Below are 24069 nucleotides of genomic sequence, written 5' to 3' on the forward strand. Positions count from 1 at the left end.
TGAGTGGGAGGTCATAAGTGATTGAGGACTATGTGGAAGCAAGTGTAGAGGAGAGGGAGGCGGAAGAGGGCAAAAGTCTGACCTACAAATGAAGAGCCGCGGCAGCCTGGCAATCTCTTATATATTGTAACGTTAAACGATATCCTAGTAGAACACTCATTTTACCATCATATATTACAGAAGAACGCGATCACCATTCCTCTCGACATTTACACGAAGCTTCAAGTTTCAGTGTCAACATTTTCGCCCGCAGCAAGATATTCGGGGACCTCATCGAGGACCCAGATGGGCGGCATAATCAGCGCCTTCGAAGTTCGAGAACGGCAATACCTAGCGAGTAGTAGACACAAATATAAAAACAACGCAAATACTACATGAGTGCCACGATAAAATAATAAAAGTAGTCGCTGGCTGTGTCCGAGTTAGGGATTTAACGAAAAGCAGTTGATGGAGAACGTTTCCCTCTAAATAAAGGACAGTCGGGCGAGATTTCCCCCGGTCATACAGCGATTGGGACTGCATTCGTCTCTTCCTTCTTCCCTCCCGCAGCCTTGGCCTCATCAATTGCTCTCTTCGCAGCTTCCTTCTGTTTCTCGATATCCTTTAGCTTCTCCTTCACATCCTGCGGCTTGTTAAATGTGACGCTTCTGTGATGACTTTGAGCACCCATGCTCCCCGTCTCTGGCGCCTGTACGTTTACAAGGGGTGCAGTCGTCGACAGGCCGCGGTGAAACGTAGACGGGAGAACCCGCCCGTCTGGGTGTTGGAAGGGGCAAGATGCGCGCGTGCAACCTGCACCGAAGCGACATTGTTGCGCGAAGTGATTTGTCTTTGGAGGATGCGTGTACGGGCAACTTGGGCGTGTGCAAGCACCACCGAAACGACATGCGACGGTGTGCTGAGGAGGCCCAGTGGTAGTAGTGGTAGGTGGGACTGGTGTGTGAGTTGCGCCTGCGACTGTTGGGTAAGCTCGTGTTGTTTTTACAAAGACAAAAAACCAACGTACCAGGGTTTTTGACAGCAGGGCTGACATGCGACTTGATACAGTCCTTGTCTTTGCAATCCTTGCCCTTTTCGCACGCCTCGGTGCTTAGTACAACGCCACTCTCAGCAGTAGCGACAGGAGACGGGTGGGAATATCGGCACTGCGAGTTAGTGCACTTGATCCCGAATTTGCACAATGTAGGCGATTGCGGGCGTTCGGGGAGGGCATATGCTGGTTTTAGAGGTGCATTGGATGACACGGCGCTTGCGGGAAGCGGAATCGGCGCTGCTATTGGTGTGGACTGTGCGGGTTCAGCGATTACCGAAGCGGGGGCCGATACAGGTGCAGGCACTTCCTCGATAGATGCTGGAGCAGGTGACGAGCCCATGTGCCCGCCCCGTGAACCTCCTCGCCCCCGACCCCCTCTCGCTGCACCCCGACCTCTGCCATTCACCCCATTCTGTGGGAAGCTATGTCCATTCACACCTGCGCTACCATTGAACATCGCTGCATCTCCACCCTGCTGCATTGGGTTGAACCCAGGCATACCCATACCGGGGTTAAGCATGCCCATCGAGTTCGCCATCTGTGCCATAAGAGCCATTTGACTTAACATCATTTCTTGTAGCATTAACGGATTTGCCTGCATCCCCATGCCTACAGCCATTTCGGGCATACCCATACCATTTGGGAAGCTCATCATCGCGCTTGGGTCGGGCGAGGCATTCGTGATGTTGTCAATACGCGCTTGGACTTCATCTCTTCCACCTTGGAAGCGCGGACCAGGTCCTGGACCGCCGACGCGGTCAAGAAGACTACGTTGTGCGGGTGCTTGGTTCTGCATGGCCCGGGGACCAGTGGGTAGTAGGTCTGTGCGTCGGGACTTTGCTGGATGTGCAGATGGTGAGGGCGAGCGAAGACGCTTTTGAGATGTCGAAGGAAGAGCGGAAGATATGGCTTGTTGATATAGTGGTGCACCTGCTCGAGGACCATTAGGCGGGCGGCGCGCTGGGTCGCTGGAGGGTGGTTGGGTGACGGGTTTTGATTCATTAGGTATTTCTACAGGTGTTGAAGATGCAGCAGACGGAGCTTCAGATTCCGGCGCGCCTTTGGCAGCTTCGGCGAAGAGCCAATCTGTGAAGCTGGGTTCTGGTGGTATTGTCAACGAGCCACAACGCACAGGGCACTAAGGAACATACCAAATTCTGGACCAAATTCCGGACCAATTACTGGAGACGTAGTCAGTAATGAGATTTGGGACGCAAAAAAAAGCCATTCACAATCCATGAGTTCCGAAGCTATTTGTGCTGTACAATGCGATAAGCCAGTGTCAGCAAAGAAGCTCTTGATACCACAAACCTGCATTTTTATTGTTTATAATCATAATGGTGATATATTCCGCCATGACAGGATCTGTTCCAATAGTGAGTGTCAAAGACCTAGCCGTGAACAAGACTGGGCGCTCACCAGCATCGGGACTGAAACTACGAGCTGTGAGTTCATCCTGAATGGATTTCTACACAAAAAAAGTGAGTTGGGCACAGAAGAAGAGTAGTACATGAGCAAGACATACTTGTAGAGCAGCTGCACGGTCAGTTCCGATGATAAGACCGAAAGGCATGATGGAATGAGTGTGTCAACGACGAAGGCGGCGACTCCCAACAAACTCCCGCTACAAGTCTCAAACATGACTAAGCAAATGCCTTGATTGGGCCAACTGCCCGATCTCAAAACATGAACAAACTTCGAAATATAACATGAACCACTCGTAGGTAATCCTACGTGGCTCACGAGTCACTTGCTTGAGCAGGTGCGCTTTCTTGCCGGCCTTAGTGCTTCTAGGCGAACGCGGACCCGGTGTGTTCCGAATGTATTGGGTATTCGTAATGCGACGCTTAAACCATCCCTGAGGCTAAGGCGTAGTCCTGTATTTATCTTCATCTGTTCTGCTACTACGACGATATGAATCTCAAAATGAACCCTCATACACATAGGTCATGTCTCTGTGGAAGGACTACTTTGTCCGTTGATGGATTCTTTTGCTAGGACTTCCAAACACTTTCCTCAGGGACCGTTAGTTTTGAGCATCTTCCAAGCATGAACCTGGGTAATACTTATGAAAGTACGCGTGAACGGATTCCTGGTCAAGGTTCGAGGTGACGACGGCCCATCAAGTCGGGCGAGGTACTATATAGGTGTGCTATTAATTTATGAGTCTGAGTGGAGGGCCCGACCGTCTAGCTTGGGTATTCGCATTACATTGAGATATTGTCACCCACTTCATTCGGGGCTGAGGTGTATGCATCGAGTTGGTCGTTACCTTTTCTGCTGGCTTTGTGAGGGGATTCTCTGGCACCGTCTGGATCGTAGGATTAGCCTTGCACGCTGCTTTCGTACAGTCTGGACGAAATTCGACGTGCAAGGCAAATCCTACGTCACGTAACAGCACTCGTGGAACAGATATGGAAAGCCTAAGCGCGAGGGTATTTAGGTACCGCGGATGCGACCCCAAAATCAAAGACCGGACAGTGCAGTCAGAGAGTAAAGCACTCGAGTGCCAGGAACACATTATCTCCCTGGATTTAAGGAAGCTGTTCACGCGTGAACGTCAAGCACGTTCCCTCTATTGAAGTGGCGTGCAGTGCTGATAGCAGTTGGAACACGCAGTTGAGGGTCACTGGACTAACGTGGCCAAGTATGTTTAGACAGCTGCCAATGCGATTCCCGTCTACGTCGGGTTTAGCAATAAACATGACAATATATAGGGAAACTTGAAGTAGGCCCAACGGAAGGAGCTTACCATCGGAGTACCGGCATCGTTAACACCGGTCGCGCCATGCAGGGGGAAAGAATAAACCCAGCACTCCAACAAAGAACATGTTTGTCAGCGTGCAAGATACGTAAACCGACTCGGTCCTGTCCATTTGGAAATGGGCCAGATGACACTGCTACACCGCCTTCTTCTGCGGCTACGCTATCTTTTAGGAAGAGGGCATCCAACAAGGCGGGCTTCCCCAACTGTCGTCATGTCATACTTCTCTGCCTATGAACTTATAGGAAGAGAAAATGACATCACCAAGTAGGGCCCCGGTAGTTCATAGTACTCGCTCCCGCACACCGTGTCTGCAATTTTCTCCATAAGAGTTTTGGCATGAGTACAACTCACCGAGGCTGTGTCCGTCGACTTTGGCGGCGGCCGTAGATCTTAGGCAGATTGACGGCCACAAGTCGTAGGGGAAAATGTGATGTAGTGGGTGGTGTGGAAGGTTAGAATGAAAATGACGGCCAAGGCAGTCGCAGTGCCTGTCCCTGATATAAACGGCGGTCAGAGACTGACCGTGTGCATGTTGAAAGCTGGAGTGTCTCCCGCCGCCGGCGTAGTGGGAGTACTCGATACTGCGGGTGACAAAACAAGCGAGGGTTCATGGCTAGGCACAACAAAGCAGCGATTTATCCCATCCATGCAAAATAACATGCGTCCCCCACGTAAAATCAACGCTGTGTTTTCGGGGACATTCGCCGTTCAGGGTAAACCTGAGAAATCAATTATGTATCATCACAAACATGAAGAGGCAGTGTAGGAAATACCTTCACGGAGATCCTGTCTTTGTAACACGCCCAGAGTCCGTGAACCCCCATCAAACTCCTAAATGATCCATGGCTGCAAATAACCAAGATTAAGGGCCGGCGGGCGCATCAGAAAGACCATGCTTGCCGTAGAGATGAACACATAGCATTGAATACCGTCCTCGCTACGATGATACATTAAGCGAATATGAGAATATCAGCAAAGCTGTACCCGCAGCATGTTCATGAGGGTACACTTACTTTTCCGCCATGAAACAAGCACTTGTTTGAGCATGGATGATATCGGGCATGTATCCAGTCCATTACGTTGCCTTCAGTTCATAGTTTCGTCACCGCCATCGTTATCAAGGGCACGTTTGATGTCATCTTGCCTCATTCTCGCGTGTTCACTAAGAACTTCAACAAGTTCGACGTAAGTAGGGATTCCAAATGGACATGAATCGACACGATTCGGATTGGCAGTACTCACGTTTTGAGATACTCTTTCGAACCAACGTGCCAAACCGCTAAAAAAACTGTTGGCGCATGATACGCCCAAATGAAGGGTATATCTATCATCCGCAGTCCAAGATCAGTACTACTTGTATGAAAGTGCGACAGTGCGCTGTCACACATTGCTGTAACGACCCCGAACCATTCCCGAAATCTCGCCGCAAACACTCATGTGGAATTACAAACGACAAATTCTTGCCCATAACAGCAAAATCTTCCACCGATGCTATTTGAATTCGGTCCGCAGTGACTCCGCACCGTAGTAGCCTGAGATGGAAGGCTCTGCAAACCCATAAGACGGCAAATGCTCCTGAGCATGCTACGCCGAGAATGGAGAGCATATGATTTGGTATAGCATTGTATCTTGCGCCTCTCTCTAAACGAACCATCTTTGCGGCATTGCGGAAGAGAGATCATCATCTGTGATGCTTATGAAATATCTAAACTCACAGGGCTCGGGGATGCTCGGCACACGTTTCCCAGTCTTTTTCTGTGATTCTGTGTTGAACAGTTCTAAGCGTACACGGACTAGCGTCATAGAATCGGCAGACTTTCCGATTTTCCGAGATAGATCTGAAATTTGGGAGCAGGAGGCTGGGATACGGGGAGAAACGGCCAATAATTGGATAAGCGCGACTGAAGCGCTTTGTGATGAAAAACACGGCGACCGACGTACTTCGCGTAAATACACCACTAGCACTCAAGACGCCCACGTGTCTGCACATACCGTCTCCAGCCTCGAAACTTGATTTCGCCAAAACTCTGCACGATCAGACACGATCAATCTAGCCTGGTGGTTTTAGGTAGCTCTGTGAAGAAGTCCTGGCCTTTCTACTAATCTGATCAAGGTCTATGCCACCTTCGTGGCGCATCCCTGGTTGGTTGCCATTGGATGATGTCGTTCCGCGGATAACGTGCAGGAATCCGATTAGGATTTGAATGCAAGATACAGCCAGCTCGCTCAATCCCATGCGGGCGGCCCGAACTTGGCACGAGCGTTATCACGGCGCTCTCCTCGGCTCGAAGCCTCGCGATCAGCTGAAAGTCGAAGGTACGTAGCAAATCTAGTTCTTCAAGGGTAAATTGCTTTATCAACATCCCTCTTTCGGTTAGCCAGGCTCGCATGACGGATCAGATGCTCATTTTTCATTCGGCCGATCAAACGAAGGTCTAAAATTTGAGGGCATCTGGGGTTCTTCGGAGCCGCTGACTGAAACCCTCGTACCCTACAACGTGGTCAACGCTGTAACGTTAACCAACGTTTCGTTTCACGATACCTCATGATTTCCAGCTGTTTGGAAGGGCAATTCAGTAAGTACTTGATGCAGCATTCTGATTCAGGTATAGTTAAAATACATCAAACGTTCAGGCTATGATAAGGAATCCCTGAGGTCATATCCGTGCGGCTAGCAGGCAAGCCATGACTTGTGTGTAACGCTATCCTAGACTCAGACGCGTGGATAATAAGGGTTTGTTGGCTTCGATGCATCTTGTGGATAGCAATGGGCTCGGCGTTACGTTTGGAGGTATCTTCTATTTCGCTACTCTACCGCCCTGAAATCTTCATAGAACGAGAGCCTGAGGCAATTAGGTTGAATTTAACCAACGAGTTTGTAACAGCCGAGCCAGTTCGTAGAAGATCATCGAGAATCACCTGGAGCTAACTCATTGTACCTCGGGCAGAAAAAGATGTAGAAGCCGATGTGATCATGGATAAATTTGAAACTTCTGCCACCACGGAGTGCACCCTTCAGCGCGCTCCCAGCGGATTTCGACCCTTAGGAATGAAAACAGATGTAACTCGTTAAGGCAAAATAAAGATATTCTGGTTCACAAGATGCAGACATTGATGTCGTATGGAGCACTGTTTGTGGTTCGATCGATACTACTTAACGTCATACCGGCTTTCTAGAAAATGAGCATAAAACAAACCTTTGACAAATAAACATGGGAGACTTTTACGAGCATCAACGGTTCGATCTTGATCGATGATGTGCTTTCTACCAATGACTCGTTGAGATACCGTGGCGACGGCCAACATCAACAGAGGCTTGCACTCTATTTGCCGAACCTGTATTTCGATCAGAAAACTTGACTTTTCAGAAAGTGGCCACCAATAGTAATACTGTTCTCGATGAGCTATCATAACAGTAAATGAAATGCAGGTGCCGCTGTCATCCAATTAGTACTACGTTCCCGAGGGAATCGCAAGCTGATTTAAGATGCGTACTTGTGTGGCGTAGCGGGATGATACCAGGGCCAAGTTGGGCGGCATTCCGAAACAAATTGAAAAAGTGCTTTCAAAGAATCTTTGATGAATGGGTTTGCAAGTGCGACATTCACGGTAAGTTGCGTTTCAGGCTAGCGGAACGTTCGATTGTGTCGATGGGCGCTGATGTGGCAGCTACTGGTAGTGGGGTCGTGGCCGTTGTGTACGAATGACTCGCAAAACAAGGCGACGAGGATTCCTGTAGAATGACATCTTTTCGAGTCATTATGGCGCAAGGCTTGAACATAGTAGGATATCGATTCTTGGTTTGCCGACAACATCTGAAGAAGCGCAAAAGCCGTCAACAACGGAATGAATATGATATAGTACTCACTGCCAGTCTCAGCCATGGAGATAGGCAGAGCTGCACGTTGTGAAGTTTGTGAGCTCTGTGCTTTTATGACTCGTGTTCATTGAGATGGAGGCACGGTGTTCAAAAATAGAGAGGTTTCGTTTGAAATGGAGTACGTTGTCCGTTCTGGTTAGGCTTTGTATTTGGTTCCGGCCGTTGGTATTCACGTTCTGTAGTACTAGTGCTTCGTATACTGATCGTCTTCCAATCTAACGTTTGATGAACGTCCAGAGTTAGCATGACATTGTAATCAGGTTCCCGCTCAATCCCCTCCATTATCCACTAAACCTTTCAATTCCACTAAACCCTTCAGTTATAATACATGCCAGCGGTCCCGAACGATAGACGACAAAAACCCGTACCAACAATCTCCCACTAACTGATACAAGCAACTCACAGGAGATGGACCAAACTTTATCGTGCAACGCTATTTTAGTAGACACACAGCCTTACAGAAGTTGGAAAAGTCCAGCTAGGGGCACGCGAACAACACGTGAACCCGCCAAACTGAACCGGGCGCATCAATAATTGCCAATCAAGTTACAAGTGCGCGCCTTCACAGACAATTAGATAAAGGGAGATAGACAAGGACCTGTCCCTGGGGATTGGCAACGACCGTCACCCACCAACTCGCCCAGAAACGGCATGACTTGAATGATGCATAAAATTTTACTACTACGTGCGCCGCAATTAATCGGAGGCGTAAGGGACGACATATGATTGTAGGTATGTGCTAATCCTTCAAAATACTTACTTGGAGATATTCCTGTGCTCCGTGGCCCATCAGATCTATCAAATTGAAACTCGCACAGGACGCTCACGTTGAGTCAAGGGATTTAAGAATATATTGTGTCTGGGAACGAGTCAGGATTAGCATTGCTGTTTGACGCAGAAGGGTTCAGTTTTGAGCGCTACCATCAAAATCAGTTTCCGGTAGTTCGCCACAGTTCGCGAGCGATCGTATTGATGGTTTCCCAGGGTGAGGTCGGTTCGCAGAACGTGTTGAATGATTAGGTGACACTTGTATGTTTGAACTTACATACATGGGACCTCGCAACATATGATCCAAGACAAAAACGTACTGCGGCGATCGTATGAGCTCGTATACGTCAGGGAGCAACTCGAACACTGCAGATTACTACAGGGTTAAGTAGGGGTCTCAGATGATAACGCACTTCAAGCCTGAATGATAGATATCAATCATGGACTTCCAGAACAATATCGTGGGTGTCCTGATTCAATAGCGAGGCACAGACACGGGCAATATTGAGCGTGCCCGACCTGCCAATCCCGCACCGCCGATAGTGATATCTTACGTCAAAAGAAAATGAGTGGTAAACGAAGAAAATAACGCGAGTAAAAGTAGCGTGTTTACTTGCGTTCTTGTGAGAGCACTGGCACAGCAGAACGGATATGATACATTGTTTAGTACACACCATCTCGTACTGGTTCTGGAACACGCCTCGTTGTGTTATCAGGTCCAATTTCCGGGTCGGAGAGTCGGGGCTAGTGCCGGAGCAAGCATATTTAATCGGCAGCCGCCTTTTGTGGGGCGACTGGGGAAAATATACTCAGAATGAAATTAATGCACGTGGAGTGTTCAGGCCCGGAATTTCCGCTCGAGCCAGGTTGCAATAATCTCCACTTGCAAGTTTGGATCGCGTGAAAAAAAGATCTAGAGGAGCAAGTATGAACAGCGACTGCGGAAAAAGAAAATACACCACCTGAATCAAACATGCACCATCCTGCTCGATGCTGAGCTTCAGGTTAAACGGCCTTCCTAGACTCCAGTTATGCTTATCACATATCAAGAATCGCAGTGACGAGCTCCCATCAAGCAGAGCGGAGATATAGAAGCGTATCCTGATGGATTCTGTGGATCACCGCGCTTGTGCACACAAGGCGAGCATAAGTAGGTATCACAGCTAGTAGGGTACTCATAAGAACACGCTGAGAATGGTATTTCCAGATTACGTTTTCTCAGCGCTCTGCCTCGATAAGCCATTCACGTGGGTCAGATGCGAGTATCTGATAGGTTTGCATACCTCCTTTAGCAGTACGGGCGCCCGAGAACACCATCGTTTCGTTCAACTCCCTAAAGCGTTGCAGTTCTTTTTATCTTACTCCCGGACCGCCCATGTCCACCTATCATATGACTCCGAGTCTGTGCGAATATTGCAGTCTACGTCATGATCGGGAAATGATCATCCATTTATGCTCGATAGGCGGAATTCTCATGTACGCAGAGTCACATTGTCTTCCATTCGTGATTCATACTGACTTGCGTGCCAGGCCAAGTTTTGGTGCTATGGCACGGATAAAGCTCAACTAAGTCAACAAACAGAACAACAGTGACACGTATCATGGCAGACACTGCAATTAAGGTGGCAAATTCAGTTCCAGGATGGTCGTTCCGTGATATCGGGATCTAACGGCTGTCTCTACTATACGGATGGTGATGAGCCTGTGGCCTGGCGTAACAGGGATCACATGACGCCGAGCCGCCGACGGGTTGGAGGCTCTTAGTTATGAAACGCGCGAGAGTTGCACTGCCATGACTTTTTATCGCCGCAAGGACCGAAGGCCCAAGGGGGATGTCAAGGCATGGCATGATAATACTCACACGAAACGCTATGTATATCGCCATGGGGCTTAGGCAAGATGAAGGCTAAAGTGCCGTCAAGTGAACCGACGCGCGCCGTCACGGTCTATCTAGTAGTGTCCTGATCTGAGTTTCAAAAACTCAACACCCGTGGGGTGTGTTCGAAGATAAGTGAAAGGCTTCGTTGACGTGAAATCTATAGGTCATTTACCATGTGAGTCGCAAATGCATCTATTGGGTTACGTACTCGCAACATGTGTATAAGTTCGGAAGGGAGGTATCGGACAGGCTGCTAGATGAGTGAGTATTGGTACAAAAGACAGTGTGATTTTAGACACTGCTTCCCGCGGATCAACAGTCCGTTAGGGGGAAAAGCTGTCGTGTCTCGAGAACAACATTATGAGGAGCTTCTCTCATCCGGATCATGGGACATGAAGGTCGCCAGAGTTGCAGTAATGCTTGATAAGCGTGTCGGGAGGAGCTGTGAAGTTAACCGGAACGACAGCGAAAATTTATTGAGCCTGATCGGATATACCTAAAGCCGTGCGGTATGGTACCTAAGCAATGTCAATTTGACAGTGAGCGTCGAGCCGTGTATGTCGCAGAGTGGGAGTCTAGGAGGAACTGGAACTTTGTACCATTGTGCTGTGATCCCGGAACAAACGAGGGCAGGAAGCATAGCCACATATGGCCTAGAAGGGTTTAAGCAAACCAGTTCGGAAAGGCGGCAGGGCGAACCGATGAGTACCAAGGGCCGATGTAAGTGGGCCATTGAGGTGTCATCAGATCATTCGTTCAAAAGCGCCCACAATGACACAGTTCTGCATATATATACGGAGTGATTCAAATCGTTAAAATTTCCACACTTCTATCTCTCTCTTACTCGAGCTGTAGCCCTCATCCTTGCGCAGTTTTCATAAAGCGGCAACCTCTGATCAATCGAGCTTCTATTACACCTCGAGGCTAATTAGCGAGACATAAAGATTCGGCCCTTTAGCACGCAGTGAGTGCAGACCACTCCATTCCATTGTTCCTGGTTGAATGTATTAGGTAATATTTTTAATAATAATTTAATTTTTTTCTTTTTGCCTCGTTGCGCGGAGTCTATTGGACTGGAAGGGTGCAGTGACCTTGCCGTTGCTAAACCTATCTTCGTATCCCAGGCTCATGGTTTTGGTTCCATTCATTTTCCTTCTTTGCTTTCACACTGCCCTAATTCTTATATACCCCGTCATTCTTTCCTGTCCCGTTCTAACTAAACTCCCAAACTCTGACACACTTGCACTTTCAGATCACCTTCGCGACACCACGCCGCCCGTTCCACTCACCATCATCCATCACTATGGCTGCTGTACACGGTCCCATAATACCTACCCACCCTTCCCCATTTCGGAATACCCAGAGTGTTCCTCATTCAAGAATGGGCTATCATCCTGCACCGTCGGTCAGTTTTTAGTAACCGCTCGTCATTTTCATATCCTTAATCATACATACATAGGCACCACCTAAACCTCAGTCTACTCAACCCACCACGAGACATTCTGACCCATTCTATGGTCATGAGCAGGTTTCCCGGTTATGCGGTCGCTTCATTACGCATCTTTTTGCTTGTCCAGAGTACCCCCCTTCGTCTTCTAACTCACAAGTAAAGCTCCCCCATTTCATCGCGTACGCACTTCACCGGACAAAGCTTCATTCTTCTGTAACCTTCGCTGCCCTCGTCCTCCTTCAGCGACTCAAAGCGCGCTTCCCCACTGCTCGGGGATCTTCGGGTCACCGTCTTTTCGTATCCGCTTTCATGCTCGCATCCAAGGTCATCTGTGACGACACTTACTCCAACAAATCCTGGAGTATTGTAGCCCAGGGTATGTTCCAATTGCGAGAAATAAATCAGATGGAGCGCGAGATGTGTCAGTATCTGGAGTGGGAACTTAATGTGGATCCGGTAACGCTCAGGGAGTTCGAAGACATGGTCAAGAAGGATTTCGCAGGTCAAGGACCTTACCCGACTTATATCCTTCCCTCCTCGTCCAAGACAACCCCTCCACCTACCACAAATCCCTTCCCGCCCCCTCCAGCCGCTTTGGCCCCCACGCCTTCGCCTTCATATGGCCATCGGTATCCATCGCCTCCAAAGCCCGCTTTCCCTCCGCCAAATTCCTCTTACATTACCCCGCCCACAACGCCGGATACGCCATCACCAAGTTATTCAACATCGACGTCTCCAGCGTCAACGGCATCACCCCCAACGCCGCCGGGTATGGAGGACTGTACTGCACGCATTGTCTCAGCTTCATCGTCTCCAGGTATACCAAAACACGAGCCTGTGCCAGTACCACCGCCATCGAAGCACAAGATGTTCGCGTTCGCTTCGCCGGCTGTGTGGTGAAGGCGGCTCATTGAGTGCATTGTGGTTTTTGTTGCATTTCTCTTACTGCCACTTATACACTCATTTTTGCCCGTCTTGATGACGCCGCTAATATATACACCTTCATCGCTGTCGGTCACCATCAATCGGTCGCGATATGTTATTTACCAGGACTATCTATACCCTGCCGCATCATTACTTGGCCCAAGGTTGCTCCGGGACCGTGCTTCAACTACTGCATTATCATCATATGTTGTGTCAATAGCGCATTACAGTATTTCATTAGGCATATGTACAAGTATATTGAAGAATCAAAAATGCCAATCACTGCAATATCGGAATGAATGCGAGACTGATTAATTGATGAGAAATGAGAGTATTTGATTGCCTGCCTCGAGGTACCAAGCGACAAGCGACGTATCGCTTCTACGCATAGATAGTTCTCTTACACGCACCGAGTCGTACGACGTGCCAGCTGACTTCTTGCGATGATTGATTTCGTTATACTGCCAGCAGGCAAACGTTTACTAAAACTCCGCCGGAACCGATACCAGTTCAGGACGTTACAGCTAGACAAGCAGCAGTGATCTACATGGGTTTGTTGTACGTGCTGTCCCTTGTTCAACGTGAACTATAACCATAGCACAAAGAGCCCTTTGAATTCAAAGCGCCACATCAGATCCCACCAAACCATGTTTGGTCGGTACAAACCGACTGCCTTATCTGAACCCGAGCGCTAGGAGTAGTATGCAAAGTTCTATCAGATCTTTCCGATGGAAAAACGTTCATATGCCAGGGGGCTGTACACGTTTTTTTTGGGGGATGGTGTTGGTACCTCTTCTCTTTCTCCCGCCCTTTATGGTAAGCAACTCGCTCGCGATCCGTATCTTTGCTGACCTGGAGTTGGGGTGCTATCTCCGGCGTTAAGCCTCATTAAATTTTTCAGTGTTGCTGCGTCGCTGCGGTCTCTCTCCATTATGCCAAGATATTGCAATTTTTTTAAAGTGGCGTGGACAGCGAGTACTCATATAACAGCGAGTCACTAGGAACGCAGACATTTATCAACTGCTCGGCGATCCTGACAGTGCTTATCTCACAATTGTCAGCAGGGTGCCGCGCGTGTGCCCATCAAATTATCCATGCGAGATGGACGCTGACATGAGCCTTTGACACATGCAGCTTGGCTAATCGGCCCATAAGAATTCATTAAAGCTTCTTGTCTAGCCGAGATAAGTAGCAGAAGTGGCTGCTTACGGCTCATGAAGGCCTCTAACGGTCAACCTTTGGTTCTAAGATTCCAGACCCGTGCCTCCATAACAGCATCGTATGGCAGGCGTACCCATTCCTACTACCATCCAGTCCAAGTCGATGCGGCTGCGCTTTGACCAGGCGAGATCTTGTAGATCGCAAGGCTAATCTTGACACAAAAGAAAGAACAATCGAACGCGTTTTCATTGTATCTTGGTCCTCAAAAACCAGGGGCCGATACATGCTGTAGCCTCATGTCATCGTGGTTTGCTGATTTGGTAACCCTTGGTGCGGCCTTCTTCACAGGGTGGCGTGCATGCCGACAATGTGAGTTCATTATTTAACAGAGTCACTCGTACAAATGGTAAAGTTAAGTTTCGAGCTTATAGATCATATTGATATTGCTGTCGAAGGGGCGCATTACACGAGTATCCCGTCCTACAGCTATGCTATGCGATCTTCTGTATCCTCTTACAGTTTCATGCCCAACAGACACGAGGTCTCGGTGCACAGAGTACGACACGGCGTTCATTGCTTTGCTTGGAAGGTCGCGATGCATAGACTGTTTTGGCTGTCGTCTAGTACTTCCCTAAACTGCCGCAGCCACCTTGACAATCAAGATAGTGGATGCGTTTTCCATTAGGAGCGTACAGTTGCGGTCTGCAATGTAAGCATCTCACCATTTCTCCGCGGCCTTCTTGTTATTGTTGCATTTTAAGCCGAATATGATGGCGCCAGATCGAAGCATCACCTATTTGAAGTCCTTCGTCGTGCCGTGGCTTGCATGCCAATCATGATTCTGTGCGCACCGGAGATCTATGCACACCGGAGCTTAACGATAGCGCACTGGACCATAATGCACTGGATAACGCACTGGCCAAGTCCCGCCGTGGAGGGTGTTACTATCCAGAGAACTGATGTATCGGCGATATCGCACACTGCTGTGTTGGCATAATGTACTGGTCAAAAACGCTGTAATATCACTGGCTGCGGATGGTGTATTAGCCATCGAATTGGTGATCATGCACTGCTGTGTGCCAGCCGCCGTCGCTGGGAGTGATGTGCCAAACCCATCAGCATTCACAGAATCATGTTTTCAAGCCGTTGACTGTCACTATTTTCGATCCTCGACTCTCGTTCTCTGGCAACTGATGCAATGCTGCGTTGATGGAGTGTGGGGAATTTGCTCCATGATGTTCTGTGAACGAGTATAGGCATGTACAGGTTTCGGCAGCAAACTGTCTGGGTGTGTCTTTTCTTTCACTTGCAGGGTCCAGTCGATATTCTTTGACATGCTCTTGCTCCACTTTCATACACGGGTCGCTGCTGGTGAGAACAGAGGCTTTTTGGCTGAGTTCTATGCCCTATCTTTCGCTCCACCTCGCAAGTCCAGTACATCACACTGGATATCACATATCCCCTATCTCGCGAATGCAGAAGTGTTCGAGAGTCGAGACAGGATTGATATCGGACCTCTAGCACCGGATAACCCTAGACTCGAAGTTCCTCTTTTGAAAATCATCCGATCTGTCTGTCTACCCTTCCAGTCCTGCACCCTTTATTATCACACGTTTGCATCGCGTTGGGAAGCACCCACTCGCCGTCACTAGTACCATAAATTGTCTACATCATGATTGGCAGGGGCGCATATGCGTCACGCAGGCTCGGCATCACCCTCTTTCGATGTCATCTCTGACATACTGACACCAGCTGACTTGTAATGATACTGCACCTTCCCCACAATCCGTCACTCTGAGGCTGTTTCGACTTTTGGGGGTTTGTTATCAAGGGTCGATCTTCATTAACGCCTACATGTCGGTGCCACGTTCTGTTCAGAACTTTCAAGATGTGCAATAGACGCCCATGATTGCGCTAGTACTCGACTTGGAAGGCTTGGAGACCGCAAACAGTACTTGAACCAGAGAATGTATGTCATTATACCTGTCATATGCTGGATTTGATCATCCTAGGGCGTTTCCCTAAATACCTCGATCGGCTGGAACTGGGAGTTAGTTGTCGCGGTACCTCGTGACCATCGTTTCAGGTGTCTTTATATGTTCAAGCTTCTTTGCATCATTCTGCGAGTTCCGTGAGTAACATGTAGGCTTTGGCTCATGACTACAGGACTACATATCCGTCGTAGGACTGTTATCTGATCACTGATGCATCTGTCTCTGGTCATGTTTCTTCGAAACTCTTATAGAAGACGATCGCATCAACATATTCCTCGCCCTCCCCGTCCATCCGCTTCAGACGACCAGCCTTGGGTATAAGTCCAGCTTTCGTGAAGTTCAGTGCCTCCCACAACCTGCAATCGAAGTGATCAGCAAAAACACGGATCAACCAAGATCGTCAAAGCTCACTTAACACTGGCGACGTTATTATTATACACTAGGTTAAACACGCTTGCCTTGTATCCCAACGCTGGTGCATAGTGCAGATATGATTTAGCGAGGATACGCCCATAACCACTGCCACGTTGAGACGGGGGGACCATAAATCCTGCATTACAGATCTACAGTGGAAATGATATGTCAGCGGACGAGCCTAGTTCATCTCAAATGACATGCAAGCCGAAGCCGAGCCGGTGAATCCCTTGCCCAACTAGAACAAAAACTCACATGAGAAGATCGCCCAGGGTAGTTGGGTTTTACCTGTCATCATCGATTTCCACAGAGTTCGACAGTGTGTGAGATTAGGGGTGACACGATTGTTAGGCTAGGGATCGCGACTGACGTAGTAAAACCCTGCGACACATTCCTCCCATGTCCGCCCGTTTCTTGCAACATCTAAACTTTGCTCAATCTCCCGCACCCCGCGCACTTCAAGTTCGCTCTTAATCGCGGGAGGATCTCCTTTGCCAGCGATTCCGACGAGTACGTCTCCGCCGAAGAAGTATGCTCCGAAGGCTGCGGGATCGCTGATGTCTTCTTGTGGATACGTTAAGCCTTTGTCGACTTCATTCGCAAAGGTGGAGTAGAGGTAGTTGAATAGACCAGTTTGGACGCGCTCCACCGCGGCCCGATCGATGTGGTGTATGGTCACGAAAGATGGGGTCCCGAGATCTGGCTCTACTCGGGGACTATCCCATAACGTAGTGGGCAAATACGATGTCCTTTGTGGTCTGTTGATAACCCCGTAAGCAGACATGGCATAGGTATACTGTAAAGTTTGTTCGGACGGAAGCAACCAGGAACTGGACTGGCCTTAAGCTTCATATCTATGACTGGAGCCATCAGCTTCTAGAAGAGGTGAGAAAAGGCGCTGCACTTTCGGATCTTGCTTGGGGGTCAGGCTCCCAAAAACTAAGAGTCCCAGCTAACTATGCCTGAAGGAGATAATACACTCAGCCTCGTCGCCCTTGTGGGTAAGATAAAGTCAGAGCGCAGTTCATGCGCAGTCCTCTGGAAAGCTCATGTATTCTAGCGTTATTTCTAAAAATTACTGACATGTAAGAGCTCTCTATCATTACCAATCGTAACCGATAGTCCCTTCCCTATCCACGACGGTAGTAGTCGCTCTGTTTCCGCTCCTTCACCGCCTGAAAATCCTTTTGTCACTCCGTCACCAAAAAAGACATATCCGGGAATATAGCGGTCTACGAAGCTGCTCATAATGTTATCAGCAGTACATGAGAGGAAAAGAAGCACTCACGTCTTGACTTGGTCATCGGTCATGCCTTTTCCGCCATTCTTAGTTTTCATATTGTGTTCCTGTTGTAATCTCCACTGATATATGATAGATAGCTGTGCAGACGAAGGCCCCTTTATCTTCAAAAGAGTGAGTCGCATGCCATGGGTGCGTCGAGAGCGAGGTGTCTACCTGTATGAAAGCATCAAGTGCACTCCACCACTCCACGTATCGCTTTAATTGCTCGTTGACGGCCAGTACGTGATCCACGGACACGAAGGCTTTCATGTCAAACATATCGGGCTCAAGAGTCGGAACAGGTTCTTTCAACCTTTCTTCGACGAGCTCTTTACTCGTAGGGAAAAATCCCACACACCATCCCTCGAGCACAACTACGTCCACAGGCCCTTTCACCGTCTCGCCATCAGATATGCGGTCCCCCTGTCCATTAAATAGACTCTTATCGAAGATAGGGATGTCCACAGTCCCTGCATGAACTTCATTGATCTTTTTGAGGTTTCTAAAGACCGAAGTACCGAGAGGCACATCGTGTGTTCCTGGCTGTCCTCTTCCCTGAAAGAGGATATTGTGGGGATTGCTTTCCGCAAGACTTTGGAGTCCAGAATGTGGAAGATAGAGATCGTCGATGGAAAGTACGGTAACAGCGAGGGAGTGTGGTGGATTGGCGAGGTGGGCACGGAGGCGGGAAGTTAGGAAAGTCTTTCCACTGCCTTGTGGACCTTGAACGCCAACAAATAAGGGGGTTGGTCGTAGACTAGGTGGACATCGTGATCGATGTTCTTGCAATTGGTTGAGAACGTGTTGGGTCATGTGCTGCACGGCAGGCAGATGAGTTTCTTCGTTCATGATGTGCAATGCTCGCAGGTTCATAGCGCCGAGTAAACGTATCGGTAGCAGCCTCACAGAATGCGGTGGACTGCAGGAGCGTTCAGGCCATGAGACCGGTCACATGAACACGCTAGGAATTAGTATGGATTAGTATCTCACCGTCTATTCTGAAGGACCAAACCTCTCGTGCTACTGTAGATGCAGACGCTCGCAGCGCTTGTCACAACCGTGGGAATCAGTTCATGTGCATCGCTCATACTCTAAGACGAATTTCAGCCGAAAGTTATCAACTAGATAGCTCACCAGCCATATATTTCAAACTGTCAAGTAACAGTGCCAGGAATAACAAGCAGATTACGAGCGCCGTAAGTCCATACCGTATCCTAACGCCGCCTCGGAAAACTTTGCGGACATCAAAAATCATGGGAATGGTACAGCAATAAACATAGTCGTGCATTATGATCCAAAATCTATAGGTGAAGAAAATGTTCCGTATGACAAGAAGCAGTAAATAGTGTCTACTTGCTCCCACCGTAACGTGCCTTGCGCCCTATGTCGAACGGAATGTACTTGTACTTGATCATGTGCCTGGCAAAAACGTTTCAATTACGACCACAATTCTGGGATATAGGAACGCACTGAATTTGCCGACGCATTGTCAATGCGAAGAGAACGCAAAAGTAGACCACGAGGATCGGCCAGTAGACTGGTACATCAAAGACCTCTGACACGGTACAGAAGAGTGATACAAGAGTGGCCCTTGTTGCACTTAACCTGTGGAAATAGTAAATGGTCAGTGCCAAGAAGGGGAGCAATACAACCAGCGGTCGCACCAAAATTGCCATTCAGGAAGTCTTCTCACAAAAGGTCTAAACTCATCATCTCGCTGAGAGGGAAGCACAGGCACACTTTGATCGCCGCCCTCTTCAATCTCATCCGCAAGAAGATCATCTTCAAGTGAAGGGTCGAACTTGGGCTGCAGGAATGCAAGAAGTAAATTCAAAAGATAAATAGCCAAGCCGTCTGTTATAAAGCTCCGTCAGATATACTTCAAGCCAAAAGGACGAGTAGACGCACAGCAGACTGCACATCCATTCAAGTGCCACAGACATAACTGGTGAGCTAGAGATCATGTATACAAAGTAAATATACGAACCAATGTACCACTGTTGACACGTAGCTAGTCAGTTTCATCCTAAGCACAGAATAAGTTGGTATTTACCCCCTGGGACAGCACAATCCTAAGCATGAAGAGCGCCAGTAGAAATAAAGTCGACAACCATCGCTGAAGAACGTGAGGAGTCCATCGGTCAAGTGTTTGTTGATATTGGCGCTGGAACTTCGAGAATGATGCTTGTGCGGAGTGGAAAGGGGTTGTACCAGGTTCATCCGAAGACATCATCTTAACAGAAATCGTGACGATGGTAAAGGACCGAAGACCGAGAATTGAATGACTGTCAATGAATTTTTGTTAGCTTGTCGGTGCAAGCAGTGACGATGTCGAATTTGCCGCAGAAGACATTTTTAAGCGGCGAATGAATTCCATATCAGGCTTAGTCTGTTTTATTGTTTTGTTTTTTTGATATGAAACGATTGAATGATAGATTGCACACTCATATGAGTCCTAGTAGCATCATGGAAAGTTGGTAGTGAAACAGGATGATCGTGATATAAGAACTTGTAACATTAATAGCTGTCTTTGGAACCCCTGTGTTATACCCGGCAGCCTAAAAGATAAACGGCACAACAGCTTTCCTCTCCTTGGGGTACTCGGGGAAATTCTTGTGATACCATTGATGGCCCCTGTATGCCCGAGAAATCATGAACCAAACTTCTGCCCAGAAGAACAACCAAGGGGGCTGGACCGTTCTCATCGTCTCTGTAAGCGATATGAAAGTAGGCAATGGTGCAGCGGCTAATGCATAACCAGACCATTCTAACCACTCGCAAAAATAGTTTGGATATGAGATATATCGGTAGAGGTAGCCATGGGGGATGGCATAGTGTTCCTTTCCGAGTTTGTTCTCGTTGCGTTTGCCTTTCGCTTTAGATTTACGGCGGATATTGAGAAGTACTTCATCGTGTAAAATGTTGCCCATAAAGCCAAACGCCCAGAGTATTGTTCCAGCCCAGAAGGATGGGCGAGAGAAGGCCCCCGCCAGAAATGCAGATGCAGTGGGAGATGCAAGGTAGGTACCCATCAGAGCACCATTCACAATGTTGAATATAATAGCGAAGAGGGGCATAGCGATGTGCGACTTCGAGCGAGATGGTGTTCGCAGAGGGGAAATTATTGCACGGTTCAGGTAATGGATAATGAACAGGCTAGTGAGGATGACCTGGGGGGTGGACATCGCAGACAATGATGCCGCCCAGGGCCCGCGGTATAGTACGGTGATGAAGCTGATGGGAGAGAATAACTCCATAATAATCCAGGACTTGATTCCATCCAAAACGAAGATGCTGTCATTGGATGGAGCAAATCTTCCGAACGGGGCATCGATGAAAAATTGAAGTGGACCAAAGATGGGAGGTATGAGGAAGAACCATTTTCTTGCCGCTGAATTCGAGTTAGTATGTTCAATATACCATGGTGTTGAGACCACTTACTATCATATAAGAATTCGGACTGCATGTCGTCGCAAGGTAAGTCAATGGAGGGAACCTTTGAAAGCGTGATACAATGCTGAGTCAGCATTCTCCCTTCGCACCTAACACAGTACTACTGATAGGTTCATTGGCTATTGTCCTTCCAAGGCGATGTCAACTAATGGCTAAGTTGCATCTTAAACGCACTCCCGCTGAGGAGGCCGAACGGGCTCTCCGCAAGGCTCGAAAAGCCGCAAAGACAGCAAGGAAACAGTCACATCTGTCGGAGGAAACAGGCCAGCATGGAGAATCTAGCTCCAAAAGGAGACGCAGAGGAGAAGCCATTGATTCTGATCTTGACGAAGAGGTTTATGGCCCTCCACCTCCCCCGTCGCGGTCATCCGCACACAAACCTGATTATGACACCATTCTTTCTGAGTTGGAGGACGCTCGCTTCAGAGAGAAAATGTGGGATGCTTTACGGGATGATGAACGGCTGGATGGTATAGACGCTAGATTTAACGATTATGCCCATGTCCCCGATAGATGGCGGGCGAACGCAGCCAGCGGTGGAAGCCCTGAGGACCAAACGGATATGGATCCGCGGTTTATGGACGATGACACTTACACCGAGTGGATTCGAGCAGGGATGTGGAGGTTTGTTTCTCAGCTGCAAGTAGTTCCCTGCAGTTGTATTGAGTGTCCACGTAACAGGCGAAAAAATGCGCGCCAATACGAAGAAGAAGCACGCATGAAGGCGGAAAAGACAGCTCGTAGCGCTAGGAAGAAGGAAATGAAAGCAGAGGCGACCAGACTCGAAAAGGTTGCGGAAGAGCGAAGAAAACAGAAGAAAAGAGAAAAGGAGAGCCAACGAGAGGAGAACGCTCGAGCAGAGTACGACAGAAAGTGGAAGGATCTCTTGGATCCCAATGCTCGGCATGGCTCTCCCCTTTTCTTCGGAGACATACCATGGCCACTATTTGTACCCATGATGCACTCAGATACCGTTCATTCGGACTCATCCTCAATTACGTTGGAACACTTCACGACAACAGCAATATCTGCATTCCTGATACCGATTTCTACAATCTCTGCGCTCGCTCAGGACGTCGGTGTTTCTCTCCCCACTCATGATCGTGACAAGAAGGAGAAGAAAGAGAAATTACGGGAGACGATGCTACGGTTTCATCCAGATAAGTTTGAAGGACGGGTCATGCGGAAGGTCATCGAAACAGACAAAGATAGAGTAAGGGAGGCTGTGGGTCAGGTGGCTCGAGTTCTCAACACTCTCATGGAGGAATAGATCGATGGTATAGTCCGTCACTCCGGTTCTTCAATTCGAAGATGATATCTACCAATCACCAATCGTAAGTTGATAACTTTCAGGTTTTGATACACTTTGACTTAACAAGGTCTTTCGACACTTTTCGAGCAAGTATCACACTTAGTTTCTACTCGATGTGAATTCACCAAACACGTAGAACGACGGCGAGGGTCCGTTCGTGAGGGATGCTCTTGGCTATCTTGACTCAAGTGCTGAACTACGTCCTAGGTATACATGTTGCTTTACACTCATGGGTATCCTCTTAGTGCAATACGATACGTTACCCTTATCAAATACACCTGTGCTCCTACCTGAAACTAGAAAATATCAGTCATCTACTTCAGCCGATTCCCAAAAGACCGAATGTAGACAAAAGTTCTAGGTATTGTGCCTATATTACTGCGCATTGACATCGTGCTGACCCGGAGAAGTGTCTGTGATCTGGCTGCTGGAAACGATCATCAAAGTCTTTCCGTTCCATGGTTTTTGGGCTGGTGCTACTCAGCACAGATCTAACCTATCTTGGGTTGTTGCAGTCAGCATTGGTTGGCAACAGTCAGTTCCTGACCCTCTGTGGTCATATATATACTGCCCTGGCGCCACTTACTGGACTTGGTGAGTGATACAAATGGTTCAGTAGAGGCGGAACGTTGATTATGGTAGTCTTGTCACTAACCCACGGTTTCTTCTACGGGCTGTGAGGAGATCAATGATCGTCCCTGTGTTGGTTATTATGGTGAGTGCGCTGATTGTTTGATGCTGATACAAAGTTCATTTCACAGCTTTTGTTGGTGCAGTTTGCAATGGTGACTTACGGGGGTGCAGTGGGAAAGTTTCGTCTCTCCCATGTGCTCGTCCTGAAACGACTCCAGTATGGCTTGGTTCCTGACACAGATGTTGACCACCACATGGCATTTGAAGTCCCAGTGAGTTGTATTGCATGTGGCGTAGGCATAACTGCTTCAACGCAAACCAACTAGGTCTGGCTAGTCGGCAGCCTTGTGTGCGACTCAGTCATGACCGTGTACATGACGCTCAGTGTATATAAGATACATTGACTTCTACCATTTGATCATGCTCATTCTAATCACAGCTCATGCAATGCAATGAAAAATCGAGTTTTAAAGCGCACAATTCATTGTTCGTGAAGCTTGTCAAATTGACCATCGAGACTGGGCTAGTACCTACGACCGCTGCGCTCATAGAGCTGGTGCTTGCCGTTACACTTCGAGTAACGATATACCATATTGCATTGTAAGTTGCGACCCTGTTTTGAGTCACCTCTGTTTACCAATAGCTTGGATTTTATATCATTTCAAAGTCGGACGTGACTTGGTCTTACCTTCGGTCTACCGATGAATCCAGCACTAACACGATTAGCTATACATTCGAGTGCTCGTTCAAGAAGTGTGACGCCCTTGAGACATTCTGCCAATGTGCACCCCAAGGTTGAGACCGCGATAGAGATGGATCTGTACCACCCGATAAGTTATTTCCTCACCACGGAATGACTGACTCGTTATCTTGATACAAGGATGAAAAAGAATTTGTATAAGCTATCTGTACTGATATATTCATGCAAACATAGACTACTAACTAAAGAGTTATAGCGTAAACAAGTGTGAAGAATGACAACCTCCCCGTAGCGTCGTAAGACCCTTTCCATTGTGTCCGACCTTTACCCGCCTGTGGGGAAGCTTCGGACAGTCAGATGCAATGTATGTCGCCGCGATTAATACGATGGCAGCTGCAGTTAAAGCCCTGAAAAAGTAA

The 24069-nt window shown here is 48.2% G+C and overlaps 9 protein-coding genes across 9 annotated transcripts; 4 read left to right on the forward strand and 5 right to left on the reverse strand.

Annotated features, from left to right (window-relative positions):
- Window positions 1-211: 211 nt before the first annotated feature.
- HD556DRAFT_428403 (uncharacterized protein) lies at window positions 212-2661 on the reverse strand. Its single transcript, XM_041310577.1, has 7 exons — window positions 2559-2661; window positions 2453-2501; window positions 2345-2398; window positions 2266-2292; window positions 2185-2214; window positions 1007-2134; window positions 212-951 (listed from the first exon to the last, which is right to left on the reverse strand). The coding sequence occupies exons 1-7, from the start codon at window positions 2604-2606 to the stop codon at window positions 500-502; spliced, it is 1788 nt and encodes a 595-aa protein (XP_041160553.1). The 5' UTR covers window positions 2607-2661; the 3' UTR covers window positions 212-499.
- An 8480-nt stretch (window positions 2662-11141) lies between these two features.
- HD556DRAFT_1369972 (uncharacterized protein) lies at window positions 11142-13001 on the forward strand. The gene is made up of 2 exons (XM_041302906.1): window positions 11142-11732; window positions 11787-13001. The coding sequence occupies exons 1-2, from the start codon at window positions 11631-11633 to the stop codon at window positions 12675-12677; spliced, it is 993 nt and encodes a 330-aa protein (XP_041160554.1). The 5' UTR covers window positions 11142-11630; the 3' UTR covers window positions 12678-13001.
- A 3081-nt stretch (window positions 13002-16082) lies between these two features.
- HD556DRAFT_1236824 (uncharacterized protein) lies at window positions 16083-17054 on the reverse strand (the record flags this gene model as incomplete). Its single annotated transcript, XM_041297853.1, has 4 exons — window positions 16083-16212; window positions 16268-16419; window positions 16526-16558; window positions 16641-17054. The coding sequence occupies 4 exons, from the start codon at window positions 17052-17054 to the stop codon at window positions 16083-16085; spliced, it is 729 nt and encodes a 242-aa protein (XP_041160555.1).
- Window positions 17055-17299: 245 nt separating this feature from the next.
- Window positions 17300-18657, reverse strand: HD556DRAFT_1369986 (P-loop containing nucleoside triphosphate hydrolase protein). Its single transcript, XM_041302907.1, has 3 exons — window positions 17727-18657; window positions 17559-17674; window positions 17300-17510 (listed from the first exon to the last, which is right to left on the reverse strand). The coding sequence occupies exons 1-3, from the start codon at window positions 18423-18425 to the stop codon at window positions 17339-17341; spliced, it is 987 nt and encodes a 328-aa protein (XP_041160556.1). The 5' UTR covers window positions 18426-18657; the 3' UTR covers window positions 17300-17338.
- On the reverse strand, window positions 18658-19893 carry HD556DRAFT_1369988 (retrieval of early ER protein Rer1). Its single transcript, XM_041302908.1, has 6 exons — window positions 19606-19893; window positions 19540-19549; window positions 19461-19466; window positions 19217-19406; window positions 19023-19157; window positions 18658-18971 (listed from the first exon to the last, which is right to left on the reverse strand). The coding sequence occupies exons 1-6, from the start codon at window positions 19783-19785 to the stop codon at window positions 18902-18904; spliced, it is 591 nt and encodes a 196-aa protein (XP_041160557.1). The 5' UTR covers window positions 19786-19893; the 3' UTR covers window positions 18658-18901.
- Window positions 19894-19957: 64 nt separating this feature from the next.
- On the reverse strand, window positions 19958-21072 carry HD556DRAFT_1519392 (3-oxo-5-alpha-steroid 4-dehydrogenase-domain-containing protein). Its single transcript, XM_041309129.1, has 2 exons — window positions 20994-21072; window positions 19958-20943 (listed from the first exon to the last, which is right to left on the reverse strand). Exons 1-2 carry the CDS (start codon window positions 21016-21018, stop codon window positions 20111-20113), a joined length of 858 nt encoding a protein of 285 aa, XP_041160558.1. The 5' UTR covers window positions 21019-21072; the 3' UTR covers window positions 19958-20110.
- An 18-nt stretch (window positions 21073-21090) lies between these two features.
- On the forward strand, window positions 21091-22339 carry HD556DRAFT_1369993 (uncharacterized protein). The gene has a single exon (XM_041302909.1). It carries the CDS (start codon window positions 21154-21156, stop codon window positions 22273-22275), a length of 1122 nt encoding a protein of 373 aa, XP_041160559.1. The 5' UTR covers window positions 21091-21153; the 3' UTR covers window positions 22276-22339.
- A 185-nt stretch (window positions 22340-22524) lies between these two features.
- HD556DRAFT_1369997 (uncharacterized protein) lies at window positions 22525-23224 on the forward strand. Its single transcript, XM_041302910.1, has 4 exons — window positions 22525-22678; window positions 22728-22911; window positions 22960-23032; window positions 23079-23224. The coding sequence occupies exons 2-3, from the start codon at window positions 22776-22778 to the stop codon at window positions 22995-22997; spliced, it is 174 nt and encodes a 57-aa protein (XP_041160560.1). The 5' UTR covers window positions 22525-22678; window positions 22728-22775; the 3' UTR covers window positions 22998-23032; window positions 23079-23224.
- Window positions 22525-23850, forward strand: HD556DRAFT_1369999 (uncharacterized protein). Its single transcript, XM_041302911.1, has 8 exons — window positions 22525-22678; window positions 22728-22911; window positions 22960-23032; window positions 23079-23120; window positions 23169-23222; window positions 23277-23336; window positions 23390-23550; window positions 23618-23850. The coding sequence occupies exons 3-8, from the start codon at window positions 23006-23008 to the stop codon at window positions 23625-23627; spliced, it is 354 nt and encodes a 117-aa protein (XP_041160561.1). The 5' UTR covers window positions 22525-22678; window positions 22728-22911; window positions 22960-23005; the 3' UTR covers window positions 23628-23850.
- The last annotated feature ends 219 nt before the right edge of the window (window positions 23851-24069 follow it).

The sequence above is a fragment of the Suillus plorans genome (genome assembly GCF_016647745.1).
Source record: "Suillus plorans strain S12 chromosome Unknown HD556scaffold_26, whole genome shotgun sequence".
In the NCBI taxonomy this organism is placed as follows: domain Eukaryota; kingdom Fungi; phylum Basidiomycota; class Agaricomycetes; order Boletales; family Suillaceae; genus Suillus; species Suillus plorans.

Bases quoted from the DNA above. Each gene is read 5' to 3' on its own strand.
- HD556DRAFT_1369999 (XM_041302911.1), top strand. From the start codon at position 23,006: ATGATCGTCCCTGTGTTGGTTATTATG. The intron at 23,033-23,078 runs GTGAGTGCGCTG...TTCATTTCACAG, and splicing joins TCCCTGTGTTGGTTATTATG to CTTTTGTTGGTGCAGTTTGC. The intron at 23,223-23,276 runs GTGAGTTGTATT...CAAACCAACTAG, and splicing joins ACATGGCATTTGAAGTCCCA to GTCTGGCTAGTCGGCAGCCT.
- HD556DRAFT_1369993 (XM_041302909.1), top strand. From the start codon at position 21,154: ATGGCTAAGTTGCATCTTAAACGCACTCCCGCTGAGGAGGCCGAACGG.
- HD556DRAFT_1369972 (XM_041302906.1), top strand. From the start codon at position 11,631: ATGGCTGCTGTACACGGTCCCATAATACCTACCCACCCTTCCCCATTT. The intron at 11,733-11,786 runs GTCAGTTTTTAG...ATACATACATAG, and splicing joins GCTATCATCCTGCACCGTCG to GCACCACCTAAACCTCAGTC.
- HD556DRAFT_1369988 (XM_041302908.1), bottom strand. From the start codon at position 19,785: ATGATGTCTTCGGATGAACCTGGTACAACCCCTTTCCACTCCGCACAA. The intron at 19,158-19,216 runs GTGCGACCGCTG...CTATTTCCACAG, and splicing joins CTTCCTGAATGGCAATTTTG to GTTAAGTGCAACAAGGGCCA. The intron at 18,972-19,022 runs GTGCGTTCCTAT...CGTTTTTGCCAG, and splicing joins ACAATGCGTCGGCAAATTCA to GCACATGATCAAGTACAAGT.
- HD556DRAFT_1369986 (XM_041302907.1), bottom strand. From the start codon at position 18,425: ATGAACCTGCGAGCATTGCACATCATGAACGAAGAAACTCATCTGCCT. The intron at 17,675-17,726 runs GTAGACACCTCG...ACTCTTTTGAAG, and splicing joins CACTTGATGCTTTCATACAG to ATAAAGGGGCCTTCGTCTGC. The intron at 17,511-17,558 runs GTGAGTGCTTCT...CATTATGAGCAG, and splicing joins ACCGATGACCAAGTCAAGAC to CTTCGTAGACCGCTATATTC.
- HD556DRAFT_1519392 (XM_041309129.1), bottom strand. From the start codon at position 21,018: ATGCAGTCCGAATTCTTATATGATA. The intron at 20,944-20,993 runs GTAAGTGGTCTC...ACTCGAATTCAG, and splicing joins GTCCGAATTCTTATATGATA to CGGCAAGAAAATGGTTCTTC.
- HD556DRAFT_428403 (XM_041310577.1), bottom strand. From the start codon at position 2,606: ATGCCTTTCGGTCTTATCATCGGAACTGACCGTGCAGCTGCTCTACAA. The intron at 2,399-2,452 runs GTGAGCGCCCAG...CTATTGGAACAG, and splicing joins TAGTTTCAGTCCCGATGCTG to ATCCTGTCATGGCGGAATAT. The intron at 2,293-2,344 runs GTTTGTGGTATC...CGCATTGTACAG, and splicing joins TATAAACAATAAAAATGCAG to CACAAATAGCTTCGGAACTC.
- HD556DRAFT_1369997 (XM_041302910.1), top strand. From the start codon at position 22,776: ATGGTTTTTGGGCTGGTGCTACTCAGCACAGATCTAACCTATCTTGGG. The intron at 22,912-22,959 runs GTGAGTGATACA...TGATTATGGTAG, and splicing joins GGCGCCACTTACTGGACTTG to TCTTGTCACTAACCCACGGT.